The 17,646-nt window shown below is 39.0% G+C and overlaps 1 protein-coding gene across 1 annotated transcript in view; it reads right to left on the reverse strand.

The window, feature by feature from the left end:
- arhgef28a (Rho guanine nucleotide exchange factor (GEF) 28a) overlaps positions 1-17,646 on the reverse strand; it is a 50,687-nt gene that overhangs the window by 11,196 nt on the left and 21,845 nt on the right. The window contains exons 10-34 of the mRNA XM_086152998.1: positions 16,864-16,979; positions 16,049-16,305; positions 15,782-15,959; positions 15,213-15,307; positions 14,116-14,213; positions 12,420-12,462; positions 11,493-11,594; positions 10,405-10,528; positions 9,310-9,445; positions 9,161-9,216; positions 9,005-9,065; positions 7,902-8,022; positions 7,697-7,812; positions 7,001-7,171; positions 6,619-6,869; positions 6,420-6,545; positions 6,217-6,334; positions 5,720-5,974; positions 4,952-5,028; positions 4,645-4,823; positions 4,457-4,548; positions 4,175-4,360; positions 3,113-3,327; positions 1,497-1,544; positions 244-774 (exon numbers count right to left, since the gene is read on the reverse strand). Coding sequence (XP_086009124.1) covers positions 244-774; positions 1,497-1,544; positions 3,113-3,327; positions 4,175-4,360; positions 4,457-4,548; positions 4,645-4,823; positions 4,952-5,028; positions 5,720-5,974; positions 6,217-6,334; positions 6,420-6,545; positions 6,619-6,869; positions 7,001-7,171; positions 7,697-7,812; positions 7,902-8,022; positions 9,005-9,065; positions 9,161-9,216; positions 9,310-9,445; positions 10,405-10,528; positions 11,493-11,594; positions 12,420-12,462; positions 14,116-14,213; positions 15,213-15,307; positions 15,782-15,959; positions 16,049-16,305; positions 16,864-16,979 — 3,752 coding nt within the window. The remainder of the gene's footprint in view (positions 1-243; positions 775-1,496; positions 1,545-3,112; positions 3,328-4,174; positions 4,361-4,456; positions 4,549-4,644; positions 4,824-4,951; positions 5,029-5,719; positions 5,975-6,216; positions 6,335-6,419; positions 6,546-6,618; positions 6,870-7,000; positions 7,172-7,696; positions 7,813-7,901; positions 8,023-9,004; positions 9,066-9,160; positions 9,217-9,309; positions 9,446-10,404; positions 10,529-11,492; positions 11,595-12,419; positions 12,463-14,115; positions 14,214-15,212; positions 15,308-15,781; positions 15,960-16,048; positions 16,306-16,863; positions 16,980-17,646) is intronic.

Below are 17,646 nucleotides of genomic sequence, written 5' to 3' on the forward strand. Positions count from 1 at the left end.
TGAGACAAATGATGCTGAAATAGCTCTCATTATCGCAGGTCGTATATCAAGGGGGGATTGAGCAGCTCAGTGTGAATCAGTGAAGTCGGGCTGTTCACTGTTTGAGAAAAGCTTATTGCCAAATGTATCCTCGAGCTCCTCAAACAATGCACGGTCGTTTAGAATTCAATTAATACCTCAGATTAAACCACCAAGTGAGGTTTTAAAATCCTGAAAAACCGCCCCACTATTTAGTGCACCAACCTGATGCACATCGAGGGGGATGACCATGTGAGTGGGCAGACTCCTTTGCCGGCTGTGCCTCCAGGTCTGGAGGAGCTTCTGTTGGCTCTCCAGCCTCTCCCTCTCCCTCTCCAGCTGTTCTCTCTCCCGCTCCACACTCCGCTGGCCTTCCCTGAGCCTCTCCAGACTCTGCTGGTATTCCTCAAGCTGCTCATCCAGCTCTTCCCTCTCATGCCGGAGCCGCTCGGCCTCCAGGTGGCACTGCCGCTCCCTTTCCTCCAATCTGCTCTCTTGCTCCCCGTGTTGGCTGTCCTTGGCCTGGCATTCCCTCTCCCAGCGCTCCATCTCTTGTCGTAGCTGCTCCTGGAGTCGCTTAGCCGCCACCGCTTCCTCCTTCCTCTTCTCCAGGTTACGCTGCTTCTCCTGCTCCTGCAGGGTGTTGCCCCAGATCCCTGGAAGGTGGCGCCGCTGGGCACGGACTGACGTGCGTCCAGTTTCTTGGAGGAGGAACCGCTGGACCTCAAAGCAGCTTTCCTGGATGGTCACCGTTGCCTGGAACGCAGATGAAGAGAAGATGAGAGATGCAAAACTTGCAACCCTGCTTTGGACCACAGGTGCAGAAGATTTGAATGGATGCTTATTGAAATTTTCTTGTGGCAATTGGACTTGAATTTCTTCACTTGAAGACATTTCACCCCTCACCCAAGAGGCTTCTTCAGTGAAGAAATTCAAGTCCAGTTGCCCGGACAAGAAGATTTCAACAAGAACTCAGAATTCATTATGAACTGGAGGACTGAGAACCTCCACAGACATTGGAATGGTTGGAAATTATAATTGGGCTTCACTGCAGATGAAACGATGCGCCACAATTTGAATATGAAAATAACTTTCTGATTAAAAACCTCAACGCAAAATAGGCAGACAGAGAAGATCACCTTGTGTATACATGCCCTGATGCAAAAGCGAACACACTGCCTTTACACAAATTGTAATTTTCAACCAAAGACTTGTGTCTGAGCATTGAAAAGCAAGAGATCCATCAATGCCTCTAAGAGGAAAAGAAAGACAACTAGGGCTTTAAACAGCCAAGTGGAGTTTTCATCTTGCTGCTTACTGAAGCTTGAGTGTCCAGGAACATAATAAGCCTTCATCTTGACTGACACAAAGAAAGCATGTTTTTGTTCACACTGAAAAGACCAGGTTTTGTTGACTTGCTGTTCAGATGATAAAATAGATGCAGGCTGAATGAAATACTTTAACTTGGCTAAACTTACCTGCAAGCTGTAGACTAGCTGGGTGAGGCTTTGGACACTTTGGACAACCTGTTAAGACAGTAGATACACATACAGAATTATAAAATAAAATAAAAAAAGAGAAAAAAAAAACAAAACAACATAATATATATATATATATATATATATATATATATATATATATATATATATGTGTGTGTGTGTGTGTGTGTGTGAAATATATAATAAAATATAATATATAATATATATAATAAAAAATATATAATAAAAATATATAATATATAATAAAAATATATAGAGAGAGATATGTATATGTATATGTATAGAGAGAGATATGTATATGTATATATGTGTGTGTATATGTGTGTGTATACAGCCACACATACACACACACACATATATATGTATATATGTGTACTATACATAATTCTGAAAGCGTGCTCATTTCCTCCTGATCACCAACTTCAATATTGCAACTTTTTTAATCTAAAAAAATTAGACATTCAACATTCCCCCTTTTTGCTCTTGTCACATTTATTATATATTATTGACCTGCTGATATTGCATCAACTTTTGTCAAAAACATGAAACATCAGTTTAAACAAAATAAGTGTACTGTATTCATATATATACTGTATATACAGTATACTGAAGTTGTTAACTTCAGTATACTAATTCTAAAGACTGTGATGCAAGTGGTAAGAAATTACAAGTTGGCATTAATAATACTTTATCAAGTAAATTGGGAAATACAATTACTTTAAAAACAGGTAAGATAACATGGTAACTACTCAAAAAGTAAAAAAAGAATTGCAAATAATCATCTAAATACTAATAAAAATAACTAATCACTATTTGTCGATGAAAACTGAGATTTCTATTGTGTTATGTTATATTAAGTTGGATTGTATCTGTTATATTTTTACGAGTTCAATTCTCAATGTATTAGGGTTTCCTGGGTGAGAAGAATTGTATTTCCTTGGAAGAATCCTTTCCATGAAAAGTGTTCATTTATGACAAAACCTTGCAGATGACACACACAGAGGAAAGAGATGTTGAAGACGTTTCACTTGTGATTAATCTAACTCGAAATCTAAATCGTCGTCCCCGAGGACGCCGGGGGTGACAGTGATACATTTCATATATGAATCATTTGCACCCTCTTGAGGCCACGTTGCATTCTGAAAATCCCTAACAAAATGACTTTTTTTCTTTTCCTGTCATTTACCTCACAGGTCACAAGAGGCAGCGAAATGAAGTCCGAATGAGTCTCAGCCATTTTCACAACCCTTAGTATCTATTTTTAATGATGCAATACCACAGTGAAGAAAATGGACTTCTTCCCTTATTATAAACTTATCAATGATTCATTGCATTACCACAGAAATGTAATTCTAATAGAAAGCACTGAATTATTAAAACACATGTATCTGTAAAGAAATGGAAAGAGATGGTCAAATGCAGGCTATGAGAGTGTAGTAAAACCTGTGCTACCTCTTAACTACAACTGCATTCATGAGTGAAGTAATCTGAACATAATCTCACATCACAGCAGTATCTTTTTCTCTCAAAAATACATATTTCAAATAAGGTCAAACAGGACACAACATCCGCTAAAACCTTTCCATCTGCCCTACCTTAGCATCAACCTCAGTTGTGTTGGATTTTTGCATGTCAGTTGCCAAAGAGGTGTCTGTCCAACTCCCCTCACTGGTGTCGGTGTCCCCGGGTGAAGTCCCCGGGTCAGAGGGTTGTTGTGGGAGAGCAGGAAACATGCAGTCAGTGTTGGAGTCTGGACTGTGGCTGGACGGAGAGCTGGCCATGGATGAAAGTGCAGCTTTCAGATTCTCAGCTGGGAGAGCAAAATAACAGAGGTGAGAAAAAAATGCATCCAAGTGTTACCTTCCATGTGCAAACCAGTTTTTAAATAAAATGATAAAGGACTAATTGCACTCAACTACATTGATGAGAGCCAAAGCACAATAAGACATTGAGCTTCCCGAGACTTGTCAGATGATAATTGCTTACTAGTAATTCACCCTGATTTATTCAGATATTAGAAAAGGTCTTATCCTCAAAAATGAAAGATGCTCTTGAGTATATGCTTAGTGCCCTCTGATATTAACTGACTTACTGAAACAACCTTCCCCTTTTCCAAAAAACATTTATATTTAATCAAAATATTTAATACTGGATTTGCCTGTCCTCTTCAAGATAAGAATCTTTAGTACTGTTTAGATAGCAGTAAAATTGCCTGAAAAATAAGGATGAAATCAGAATTTGATTCATTGAAGTTGTATGTTAACGCACACAAGAGATTTGACTTGGTTGTACTGACATGAAGGTAAACAATGACTTGACAAAAACATTTTACATACAATACTACAAAGTCTGTTTAAATAAATAGGTGTGATCAGTTAGGTAGTACAAAAATGAGGTCATTAGATAAATGGAAAACTTTAGTATTCTTCGGCATATAGTAGAGTAGTATGCTAGAAATGACATTTTTACTTCAAGAGCCACAAATCAAATGTGGTGAAAAAATCTGGAATTCTTATTGAATTGTGGAGAATATTTCAAAATGCTTAAAAATCAATCATGTACACGCCGTTGAGAGAAATCCATCATGAAAATATTTCTTGGTTGCTAGCGTTCACATTGGTTTATCTCCATGTAGCGGTAAACAGTCAGTGTCTCACCTTCTCTCAGAGCTGCAGCCAGCAGCTCGGCGGCCTGGGGCGGCTCCTTCGACTGTGGGTGGACAAGCAGCCGAGGTTCAACCAGCGAAGCGTCCATCCTCCCACTCAGAGCAGAGAATGCGGCGTAGAGCTGCAGTTTCTCCTCCAGGCTAGAGCAGATCTGCTGGTCCTGGTTCATCAGATTCTCTGGTGAATGAGTTATTCAAGGATAACGTTGAAAAATCGATGAACGTGTCGTTTTATTTTTTTTTTACATAACACTTCCCAATTACTCAGGAATACCTTGTAATTTTTGGATTTTCTGAAAACGAGCCTCAGCAACACGCCGCTCCTCTTCAGATTCACTTGTGTACTCCTCTTCCTCCTCTGGACAGCTGAGGAAGATGAAAGAGTCACAGTACCGATGAATATTATTCTCAACACGGTGCATTATTTTCCAGCATCCTCATTTCCCCGGGTTAAAAACTCACCTTTCCACCGCCTCTCTAATGAGCCTCATCCAGGTGTTCCGTTCGTCTTTGGATGATGTATGGACCTCGTACATCTCGGGCCCGGCGGCCGACGCACTGATCAAAAACATTCCTCTCTCTTCATTCGCAACTTCTCGCACGATTAACTTCTGTAAGGCAATGATAGGAGGCTTCTGGTCCTGAAACACATTCAAAGATGGGAGAAAACATGATTTTATAGACGATAATGGTGTAGCATAATATAATTTTCCTCTTAATGAGAACAGGTAGTCGGGTGTAGAAACCGCTTATTGCGGCGAACGCATACCACGGCAGCAAACGTGTATTTTTGATCTTTTTCTTGAAGGAAGACGAGCGTGTCGGTGAGAAGCAGCGCCAGGACGTCTGCGGAAAGGAGAACCAGCAGCAATGTGACAAGAATATTGATTGATTGATTGATCAATCAATAGAGTCCAAACAAATGACAAAGAACACGGTTTATTCAGATCATCCAGCAAAAAAACGAAGCAACGTTTCAGTCGATGCTGTATAGACACAGGGCTCGATACAGTGAAGCTTCACGCTCTGCTGGTTGAGACCAACACATTTCCCAATAGGAAACAAGACAGAAGATATTACGGGGCAAATGCTGGAGTCAAGATTTCAAACAGTACGTGCAAAAAAAAAGTTTGTATTTGTAATGTATGGTAGGTTTGTCACAATGTACTTTTTTATTATCATCAAATCAATTCATGTAGAAATTGTACCTATTTAGGTGTTTTTTTTATTTAGATCTGGATAATTTACTGTCTCCAATGAGCCTCCATGTTTTTGGGCTGGAAAACACATGCAGACACGGGAAGAACATGCAAACACCACACAGAAAGGCCCCTGTGTGAATCGAACCAGGGACCTCTTTGCTTTGAGGAAGAAAGCGCTTACCACTGCGAATCATGTAAGTATATGACTATACTTCAACAGTGTGCTTTATTTTATCCTGCATTTTAACAATAATATTTCACTGAAAAATAACAAAAGTGATGAAGTTACACTCAAGTTGAAAAATTATATATGATATATAAAGTGTTTTTCAGACCTTTAAGCCTGCCAGTGGCTGTTTTCCAAAGAAGCAGGCCCTGGTGTGTCAGAGATTTCCCCGGTCCCGTCAGGTCCTGCTTGCGAAAGGTGTGTCCGTTCTTCAGCTTGGCTGTGCTGCGGTTCTCAATGCGGTTGTAAACTTCACGTAACCTCTGATGCCGCTCATATTCGCTGACGCTCTTGTCCACCACTGTGATCACTTCACGAATCTGAGCCAATGCTTTGGAAAGGTCACTGTGATCCTCGGTTTTCTCTGAGCCATCGAGTGGGAGAAAAATAGTTTTTTTACCTGTATCATATCTCAATTTGACATTTTTTTCTGATATTACTTAAAAAATGAAACTTTGACAAAATAGATCTAAAAACTTCCATGTTTTATCTTCATAAATAGGTTCATTTTATTAAACTAGTATCACACTTGTTACCAAGGTTACATACAACTTCTTTTTGCTGCAATATGGCCATAATTCCAGCAGAGTGCAGTAAAGAACCCACCTTGGGTGTATTGTAAGATCCTCTCCAGGAGCACTGGGTACTTTGTGATCCTTTGGGTCACCAGCAAGATGCATTCTGGGATCTCCCTTCGTCGCACCAAAGAATTATTACCTTGTTGCTTGAAAAATGAACCATACAGTTGAAGTGCATCTCCAAGAGCAGACTATTGCAGAAATAGCTGAATCGCCTTTTGAGGAGGTTACCTTGATAAAGTTCTGAAATCGCTTGTTGTGCTGCTGGAGTTCTTTGAAGAAGCTGACGGCTTCAGTATGATGACTGCAGAATTCTCCATATATGTGCTTCATCTTCTCAGCATTCTCATCTGAAAACTGAGGAATCACAAACAAGCAGTATGTTGGTATTGTTACAGTAGCCCAGTTATATTCCGGGGTACAAGCACACCTGTTGTAATAACACATCTCCTATTCGCTGGATGAGGTAGTTCTTGTCGCCGTGGGGCTGGGCGGAGCAGTGCCGGCGCTCCTTCAAGGCAGCAAAGAAGGCGTGGTGAAAGAGGAGCAGCTGATCCAGGCAGGGGAAAACCCGCTCCACCGCCTCCGAGTCCAGCTGCACCTCCTCCTTCATCCCGTGCCGGAAAACCTCGGCCATGATGTGCAGAGTCTGTAGGTGGTGGACCTCGGTCTGCATCAGCTCTGCGTCGACGATTCGACAAAGTCAGAGGTAACAATTAAAAAAAAAAAAAAAAACCATGAGAAATCACGCGCTTTTCAAAAATAAACATGTTCATTACAGTTTTCTTCTCGAATTCAATTTATCTGCTCACCATAGATGACATCCTGTCTCTTGACAGCCCGCTTGTCCTGCTTCTTGCAGAATTTGTGGTCGACTGTCAAACTCCACGACTCTGCCTCAAAGTCGGCGGTGTCGGCCAAAATGTTGGTGTGAGCGGCGTACGAATCCACGCTGTCTACGGAGAAAAGGGAGGACAAAACACCTGTTTGGCATTATGGTATGGATTCAGTTTCCCAAGTTATCACAACCATTTCCTTTACCATAAGAGACACGAAGGATCTTTATGCAATAATTTCACTTAATTTCTGTTCAAGCCATTACATCTGTTTTTCTGGGGGTCTATATCTAAAGAAATACTTTTTAAATCAACCACTATTATAGATTAAATGCTTAATTTACGAGACATAGTTTCAGCAATTTTCAGCAGTTTTTCTTTCATTTTTTTTTTGTTTCACATCAATCAGATATCATGAGAAAAGGTTGAAACTAAGTTCTGAAACTAAAGAAAAGGCCCAAAGGCATCTGTCATTTGATGACCTGAGATCGTAGGTTTGAGATAATCACCAAATAGCAGATAACACAAGAATTCTGTGATAAATCCATTCCACTCTTACCGTAAGTTCAAACTACCAAGAGGAAAGTCACTTTTATTGGATGAAAAAAGATTAGTCTGCTATCAGTTACAGTATGTATTATTTATGACTTTGACCTGGTGGTCATCGCTTACCTTCTCCCAGCAATGAGTCAGTGGAGGTGGAGGACAAAGGAGTTCCTTGGAGATCTTCTGCCTGACAGTTCTCCCTACAGGAATCCATCTCCGTCTCTGAGCTCTCGCCGAGTCGGCTGAAAATTCATGTACTTCGTTTAAACCCAAACTCCCCATTCATGGTCCAGACAGTCGATATTAATGGATCAATGGCAACTTCTGTCACCTGTCAGTGGAGAGGCTTCCAGCCAGAGGAGACAAGGGGGAGGATTCCTTTGGGGCCATGAAGGGTAAGGAGTTGGAGATGGGGATCACACATTTGGGAGGGATATCTCGCACTGTGAAGTCTGTTTTATTTAGATAAAGAAGAATCTTTTTTAGGAATGGCAGCAGCAGTGTTGTTATGATGATCCATTAAATGCTGAAATTGCTGCTGTGAATATTCATAAGGTGGATTCTTTGAGTAACAGGATTGTGTTTATAAACAAAGCCATCGAACAGCCAGCTGTAGTAGAAATTACCGGTAATTTATTTAGTTTACTTAAGATTAGATTTTATTTCTACTTGTCTTATTTTCAATAGTACATCAACAGTAGAATTTGTTGACATTCATTTTAGAGAAACTGTAATTCAATGAGTGTATCTGTCTTTCAATTTGTATTGACTTAAGTTCCTTCAAAATGTTTTTTACTCTTGCCTTTCTATGCACTGAATTGGATTTAACTTACAAAAATAGTGTCATCTATCTCCATTTTATTCATTTGGTATCTTTCTGCTTGTGAAGCAGCACAAAGGAAATAGGATCATGAATTATTTACTGAATCAATTTATACTATTTCATTTTGTTTTTTGTTTTATATTTCGATCACATTTAAGAACATCCTCAAAGTGCATTGTAAATTATGCAAATTCCTGTCCAACTAAGTTTATTTTGAATGCAGTGTCCAGTGGCGGCTTTGTAAACATCATCTTTTCTTTATGCAAGTCATTATATACTACCAAAAGTACAAACCAAGTGTTCACTCATCTTGTCCAACACTGCCACCTAGCTGTTCCCCTGTAGCTCACATAAGCAAGTTTATAGTTGGCTGGATTCATATCAAATAACATATCATGTATTTGTAGTCTTGGCAAAACCCTAATAATCATTTGTTGTCACTATTTATTCAAAGGAGTTTATCTGTACGAACCCTTCCATTTTGCCATCAAAACATGACTACAACATAATTTAAAAGACAATGACGTACAAATATACAAAGAGGCAAAAAGTACAACAACTTGAAAATCAAAACCTGATGTAGAAAGTTGGCCCTTGTGTTGTAAACTCACTTTGTGGGAGAGATGCTGTCCTATTCTTCACCATGGTGACTGCATACTTATCATGAAGTTTCTAAGTAGAATAAATGGGAGAGTCTGGTTGTATCATATAAACACTTGACTGGAGATATAAATATGTTTTTACTCCAACATAGCTGTAAAACTCACTTTCAAACATGGAGGGACAGAATCTTTGCACCCTTTATGGACCATAGCCGTACAAGCTGGCAAAAGAAAAAAATATACTCAGAAAGTTTATTCACCTGATTTATTTGCTAAAACAAGAAGATAATCCTCAATGAATTGTATATACTTACTGGAACAGTGTAGAAGGTCTTTTCCAGAAGCTGGTTTGTCGCACACCACACACACCGTTGGGCCCAAACAGGACCCAGTGGCAAAGCGGTGTGCATTTAGCTGCCTGTCCTTAGTCTCTTTGTCCTTTCCTTTTCCCTTGGAGAACCAGGGGACAGACATTGGCGTAAAATGAGATTCCATTAAAACATTTACAAGAAACGTTACAGCGACTGTAAGGAACCCAGCGTCAGAATTCATTCAATTTTTAAGAACACAATGGACTAAAATCTTTTCAAAAAAGTCCATTGGGAGAGAAAGCTGAGAGAAAAAAAGCTAATCCTTTTTCTCCAAAAGTGAAAGATAGTCCACAGACAAGGAAATTAAGCGTGGCATAAACAACAGATGCGGGTTGCGGAGGGGCTTCCACTCTGTGCTGACTCAACACCAGGGGATTAATCATTAAAAGGAAAGACGCTGGACACCATGTTTAGTTGGTCACTATGACCTTGAGTTATTCCCAGAAACATTTCCTGGTTGTGTCTCTAGAAGAGAAACTGGTTAGTGCAGCTCCAAGCAGTGGACATTTCCATTTTTTTTTTCTTTGAATGTTATAAATATACTTTCACAGAATTGTGGCAGGATTTACTGGCATTTGCGCAATATGTTTTTAGCCTCAGCTGTGACAATTGTAAGTGCAAAACTAGCTTAATGCAATAACCAATCAAATTGCCTGTTCCATGTGCTGGGTGTTGACATCATATTTCTGTTAACAGCTCTGTTTAATTGATTTTATATCAACTCAACAAGATTTAAAAATATTTTCTTGATGCTTCACATTGAGATTATCATTATCAAGATTTCAAAGGAAACTTCATGTTGCAGAAAAATTTGTTATTTGGAAAATGTTCTTTATTGATAACATTTAGTCAGATGAAAACACAGAATATGATGAAAATTCAATTGTGCAAGTTAATGTTAGAAATATAAATTATCAAGCACAACTTTGATGCATATCTCTCTATGTTAAGCCATTTGAAAGCAATCCTCAAGTAAATTTTTTATTATATCTAATATTTGACATGAAAAGTATGGTAATGGTTTTGTGGTGTGTTTACCTTGGTCTTGTTTCGTGTGCTGGACATCCTGCTCTTGAGAAAACTCAAGGTGCGAATGACTTTGTATTTTTCAGACTCCACCTTTGTCGGAATGTTGTACTTATCCAAGTCCTCTTCTTCAATTCTGCACAGCAAATGGAGCAATTTGTTACCTCATTATTACAGCTTAGTTATATGGTACAGCACAAAGAAAAGAAAAAAGTCCTTGCTGGTTCACTTCCAGAGTTCCATCCAGACTGTCTCCTTAGTGAGTCTACAACACACAAAGAGCAGCTCTGACATGCTTTCATTATTTCATGCTTGCAGTACAACTGTTTCATGACCTGAGGTGGAATTAGTAGTCAAAAACTGCAACTACCTGTCATGAGAAGACAAAACTGATTTAGTTTGTTAAGTCAGTAATGCAATTCAGTTTGTGTGAAGGAAAATTCGACGGCATTCTCGTTAAAGATCATCGGTTACTTAATGTGGCTAAACAGGAAGTCACTGTTTCTCATGCTTGCTGTGAAGGGAAAGATAGCAAAAATGTTGAAGGCGAGAGCAACGGTCACCAAATCTAAGTCCCTCACCGTGTTTTTCCGTGTGTGTGTGTGTGTGTGTATGCCACATATTTCACATTTTGGTAAGTAGCTCATGAAACTCTCTAGGGGGGATTGACAAAGCGTGAATCGTGATGTTGCAAGGTCAGCATCATTTTCGTGTGTTGATTGCAAATAAACCACATGTTGGAAACAACAATTTCCAGAAGTTCATAAAATCAACAGTGGAAAATCCTATCTTCTGCTACTCTTCACATGCAGTAACTTTTCATGTTTTCGTCATTTTTATGGCCTCTGCACATTCAGGTCGGGGACACACGTGTTCGGTTTTCCATGGGAATACAACCAGTGTGGGTTGGATTGCGAGTGACACATTGGTGACCGTTGGCCTAGAATAGAAAACAAAGACGCACATCTGGTTACAGCTCTTAAAGCGTCTTCTTTCTATTCTGTTAAGGAGACGGAAGATTCAGAACCGATAAAATTGTTAGTTTTGATGGTTAGAGAGGTCTGGACAGGTGAATGGGGGATGACCCCCCGCACACATACTCTTTGAGAAACTCAGATAGAGTGAGATGTTGGAGAGATTCTGCCAGCTCCATGCTGCCCTCGTCATCTGCAGACTGGGCACGCTTACGAAATGTGAACTCCCTGTGAGGAACACCATACACGTACACACAACACACAATTGTTGACCAGAACCAACCCAGGTCAGGCTCAAATTGAGACTTAGTCATGCATGAAAAGTCAAGTTCAGTCAGTAAGATAGAATAGATAATGTTACCATCTATCACAAAAGCTGTTGAGTTTCCTTCACAAGGAGCACTGAATAAATAAAATATGTATAACAATACATCAAATATGATCACTATTACTATAAATCTATCCTTCACCATAAAGCGGCTAAATCAGCTCTGTACTAGTAAACTACAACATTACGATGCTCTTATAGGTGTTTGTTCAACTGTACATAATACTGTGATGGATTAACTAATTACCGTTAGTTTTAAAACGATTAAGATGATCAAAATTTTGCAATTACTATTTTCTATTCAGGACAGTTGTTTGTAAATTTTTTGGTCTAATAATCATTTAAGGATATAAGCTCTTTGCGTACATTAAAAGTGAGTTCTAATGGTCAAAGTTCCAATTAATAGTAATTGCATTTATCCTCATTTGTGATGTTTCCAAGAATCAGCTATAAAAATAAACTACAAGAAGGAAAGATGCCATGTATTAAAGTAACATAGAAATGTTAAATACTGATAGTTAATACTAATTCCATCTATTCTCATTAAATACAAGCAGCAACTATAATAGCCATCTCTGCAGCACAAAGTCACAAGAGTCAGCAACAACCTGCCTCCTGTCACCAAGCAACCGAGTAGTCATGGTAACTTGCATGGTTTTATAACAGAACAGATGGAGTTAGACAATGATAATGAGGGTAAATGCCATGGAAGATTTTATAGATACCTTTTCTCATGTGCATGCTCTGACATACTGGAGGCCCTTTGTTCTGCAAAGATAAAAAAGGAGTGATGGGTGATTTTTTTTAATTTTATTTATTCTTAAGTAAAAAAAATTGACAGTCAGCGAACACGATATGATGATTTGCTACAGAGTTGTTACGGAGGTCAATAGATTTCTAGAGAATTCAGGAATTGCTGAATCACTGGGCTGAAATCACAAATTGCACGTGTATCCCAATCTGTGGCCCAATATAGAGTGATAATGGACTTCAAGACCAAAATGTTTGATTATTTTGTTGTTGTTTATTACGAGAGGCGGAGTAACCAACCAATTCATGGCTAGAAATGCCTGTTTTTCAGTTTTAGTCCAATTTCAAAGAAGGGATTTGTAGTTCCATCAACATAAATAGGGGAATAAATACATAACGTAACAAGAAACAAAATAAACTGTAATTATCTGAATTGCCATTCAGAAGAATAGTAACTTAAACCAGCATCTACGCAGGTCCAGATGTTTAATTTCATCCCTCAATGATAAGAAATTATAATTTTTTTTATTTACATCCCCAAAAGACATATTTCAATGCCAGAAAACTCAATATAAAAAGCAAGTCAAGTGATTTTTAAAAGAAGCGAACATTTTGTAAATGATTTGACAGAAATGGGATGTTTTCAATCAGACTGTGGTGAAGGAGCATGAGGAACAGAAAGCATGGCAGGAAGTACAACATACAGGGCCGTGCATATTGAAGCTGGAGATGTGACAGACATCAAGGGTTAAACCTGTATTATAAGGAGGGGTCATTACTCTCAATGAAAGTAAATCATACAGAACAGTCGCGACACATGCAAGCACTAAGGTTATTACAGCCATGTTTTTTACAGCAGTTGCTTCTTTCTCTCTACTTTTGGCCTTTTTTTAACCTCAAAAGAAAAAATGGCTTTCAGGTTCACTTCAGCAGGAAACGTTGTTTGTGTTTTCAAATCCTGTTGGACAGACGCCCGTGAATTTGGATAGCACTTGGCAGTGATGATAAGAAGTCCTGCCCTTCACTTTACTGTGCAGCATCAAAATTAACTGTAGAATCAAGTCTTTATTACAATACTTTAGATTTTGTGCCATGTTAAGCAGTTGTATTATATGTGTATTAATATTTGAAGAAGTAATCACTTTTGAGAATTATCTGTCTCAAAATTTTGATTATAGTTCCACATTTTTCCCTCAATATCAAACCGGCATTGTTATTCATGATGGAGTCATTTGACTGAAGTCACATCACCCGAGTCAGACTCGGATTGATTATTTCAATCTAGAAAATCGTATTTGTCATATACAACTTGAGTCTCAAGACTTGATATTTTCCTCAACTGAGACAACTGCTATGCTCTTAAAAGCGTATGTATGTTGATGTGGGTTCAAAAAGATACTTTAAAAAAATGTAATGAATTATACATTACAAATGAATTACATTTGTAAAGAGTGCTTCCTAAAGACTTGAACTGGGACTTAAGTGTGTAAAATTTAAGACTTTTTTCGGCCATCCAATTCAATGGCCTGTGCTCAACTCTGCTGAATTGAGTTAACAATAATAACCTTGAAGACGCGCATGCACACATGCACACACTGACACTGACAGCAGCATGCTGGCTTTTTGTGGAGCAGTGACACAGTGTGGAGGCTGCAAGTGTCCAGTACTTACTACCAGGGTGGAGCAGAGACAGAGATTTAGACAGAGAGAGGGCCTGAAGGAGAGATCGGCTATGGCTGACACTGTGGAGCACGGCATCTACAGAGCACAGCGGACATGGGTGCTCACACATCAACTACAAATGTTGCACGCTCAAAAAGAGTCCACACCAAGGGCTCAGAAATTCTGACTTCATGCCATGTTACCGCGACTCAAGGAGGAGTTGAATAAATTCAAGTTCCAGAAAGTTCTCACAGGAACATTGAAATACCCCCCCCAAAGGTTAGTCATTTTTGAGGACACAGAGTAAGTACAACCAAAGAAGAGGTGACATTGCAGTAAGACTTGTTATCAATATAAGATGATTTACTTTATGCTTGCTACACAATTCATTTTAAATGAAAAAAGCAAAATAATAAATTGTAACGAGTGTTTCAATCCTAAAATAATCTGCTAATGGAAACAAATGTTCTTGTTATCTGATTAGAGCTCTTTAAAATACTATTAGTACCTGCCACACAAATACTAGTACTTACAACCAGTATAAAAAATATACTTGACAAAATTGCAATTTGTTTTCATTAGGTTTAAAGTAGCACGAAGACTGGGCATGTGGACAGTTGTTGCCACAGGACGGGCACAGGACAATTGAAAGGAACTGCATGTAAGTACTGAACTTTCAACTTCATTTATACTCTTGATTCATAAGCTTCCATGCAATAACTTAACCATCAGTGCTGGTCAAACTAATAAAATAAACAAATACATACATACATAAAAATAATGAATTTCTTAAAAGGTAATGACTAAAAAGTGAATAATTGGAATAATAATTGGAATAATATGAATGTAGCCTCTAATTATTAAAGAGCAATCTCCAAATTGGGTGCTGAAACATTGGCCAAGACAACCAAGCAACGCTAAAAGTCACGGAAGTTTCAGCCTAAAGACGGCTTAGCTGAGTTTTAACCAGACCCTTATAGAAAAAACGCACCAGCCAAACCTGTGTGGCTGTCCTGATAGTTTGCTCAATGAGTACTGAGTCGGATCAAACTTATAACTAGTTAGTTTAAGATTCCCAGAGTTACTGACCAGGGTTGATATCTGACGAATGGCTGTCCCGGGCAAAACGTGCTGGCCGCAAATTTATTTTGGGAGAACAATAGGAATAGGATCGCAGTCGTATCCCCTGTTCACCTAGTTCCTGGAAAAGAAAGCAAAAAAAAAAGTAAGACTTGGATTTCCAGGATGAGCGCAGAATTATTGACTGCAATTACAAGGACTTGAGTTTCCCTGTTATACAACTCATTCTGATTTTGATGATATTTGTGTTATAATGGTCAACAAATACAGACATCTGGTTTGTCATATGCCCATAAAAATAATAAATACCAGTGTCCCAGTTCTCTCTTCCGTTCTGCTACATCGCTTGGTGTGCCTGCACACTAGCCCTCAGAAACCAGATGAATTCGTGGAACAGTTCTTTTTATTACTCCAAGTCAATATGGTTATCGGAAGCAGGATAATAGTTTATCCTGGTTTCTTCAGTCTGGATGTTTATATCTCCTGATAAAAATACGAGGTACCTCAAAATTTTGATCATAACCGGAAAATTTAAGGCAATGTAGATGCAGTCGGTGTTTGGTCAAAGTTAAGGAGAAGAGGAACAGTGTTTTACTTTTGTGGTAGAATCACACGCCGAGGAAGCTGATTGGCTGCGGGTGCATGTAAGGTTAGGAGAGTGAGCAAATAATTCGCCTTTTTGCTCATTTCTCATAATATCTGATGACAATGGGGAGAGTAGATTCTTTGGCTCAAGGTTGTCCTCTTCACTGTCCACTTCCAGCGACACTAGACTGGGATTAGAGTGATATGATGGATTCAAGCAATCTTGACAGCCAACCTGCAGAACTGCAACAAAAATCGGTGCTAGAAAGTTTAGTACCTAAGATCGCATGTGTCCATTGGCTCCTTGTCTATCTGATTATTGTGCTCTGAGGAGATGAGGCTGTTCAACCTGGTGAGGGCCTGGTAGGCAGGGGAGAGAGGGGAAAGGACAGGCTGAGGTGGAGGGTCTTCTGGATTTGGTGGAAGTGTGTCAGTAGCAGGTAGGCAATCTCCTATGTCCCATAACTGTCCGTCAGTCCCAGTGCTGTCGCTTGTCACTCCGCTGACACTGCACCTGATGTCAGCATGACCCTCCTGAGGCAAAGAAAGACAGAAAGGGCAACGGAAAAGCAAAGTGAGAGCAAGTCGAAACTGGATTATCCACATGTCTTTGTGCAAGCTGGTTGATGGCTGCAGGTAAAAATCCGCAAATAAAACCAACAAGATATATGTTATTTTACTTCAGTATAATCAAGGCAGGCACTTGCACTATTAACAGTTGACATAGCAAAAAATAAAAATGTACAAAAAGTACAAAAGAGCCGAATAAACCGGCAGAACATTATTATTTTCAAAGTCATATATATATATTTCAAATTACTCGACTTTTTTGTGAAAAACAATGTCCAAATATTCAGATATTACCCCAAAACAATATACAAAATAATTATGAAAACAAACTAAATTCTTCATATTGGCAAAACTAACTCAACTCTACATAAAAGCCCCCCTTTTTCTAATTGTTCACAGACCGAAACAAATGTTCACACATATTGTACATATAGCAATGTCTTGTTTCTGATCCTGATGAAAAGCGGGTCCAGATACAATGAATTAAAAAGTAGCAGGATTAGGTTGAAAGAGATGTACGACCTGTGTCGGCACAGCAATGGTGCGGCTGCTGCTGTTGATCATAGAGAGCAGAGGGTCACTGGCCTGCAGGGAGAGGAGGTTCTGGACTCCATCGGACTGCAATGGATGCCCATTTACTGCAACAAATCACACAGTAGTAAAATCTCTAACAGCTTTAGTATACTTTACATTCAAATTGGCAACTTTGCCTCGTCTCCCTCGATTATTGTACAGTAATCCAATCATTTACTGGGTAATTACCGTCCCAGTACACGGCGAGAAGCCACATTTGATTACCATAATTCATTCTAACATCAGCCAGATGTGTCTGGTGGAGAGCTGCCCTGAGAGAAAACCAGATATCTTAATCTGAAGGAAAAAAAAAATCAGTGTCTGACTCCAGAAAATCAGAAACAGATATCCCAGGGGAGAGAAGAAAGATCTCCCGTGTCATATTTTTTCCAGTTCTGATAAGCCCCTTTCAGCCTAATTTCCATAATTTTGGATCCTTTTGCAACATGTAATTGATCTTTTATTGCCTGAATGTCAAGACTTAAAGAAAGGAGTGGAAAAGAGGTTAGGCTTTGCAAGTCTACTCCGTGTTTGACCTTTAATTCTTGTTTTCTTGGAAACCCCCACATATCATCTTTACATTCAGTCTGCAAATTTTACAGAAAAAAATAAGTCAAAAAACGGCCAGCATTATGTCAGCTGTTTTTAATATAATAAATCTCTGCACAGTTGTTTATGCACGCTTCTTTTCTGACATATGTACTGTAGGTTAACACATCTGGGTCCGGTTAA

This window comes from Fistularia commersonii, chromosome 9 (assembly GCF_037954325.1).
Source record: "Fistularia commersonii isolate RoL2024-O1a breed Wild chromosome 9, RoL_Fcom_v1.0, whole genome shotgun sequence".
NCBI lineage: Eukaryota > Metazoa > Chordata > Actinopteri > Syngnathiformes > Fistulariidae > Fistularia > Fistularia commersonii.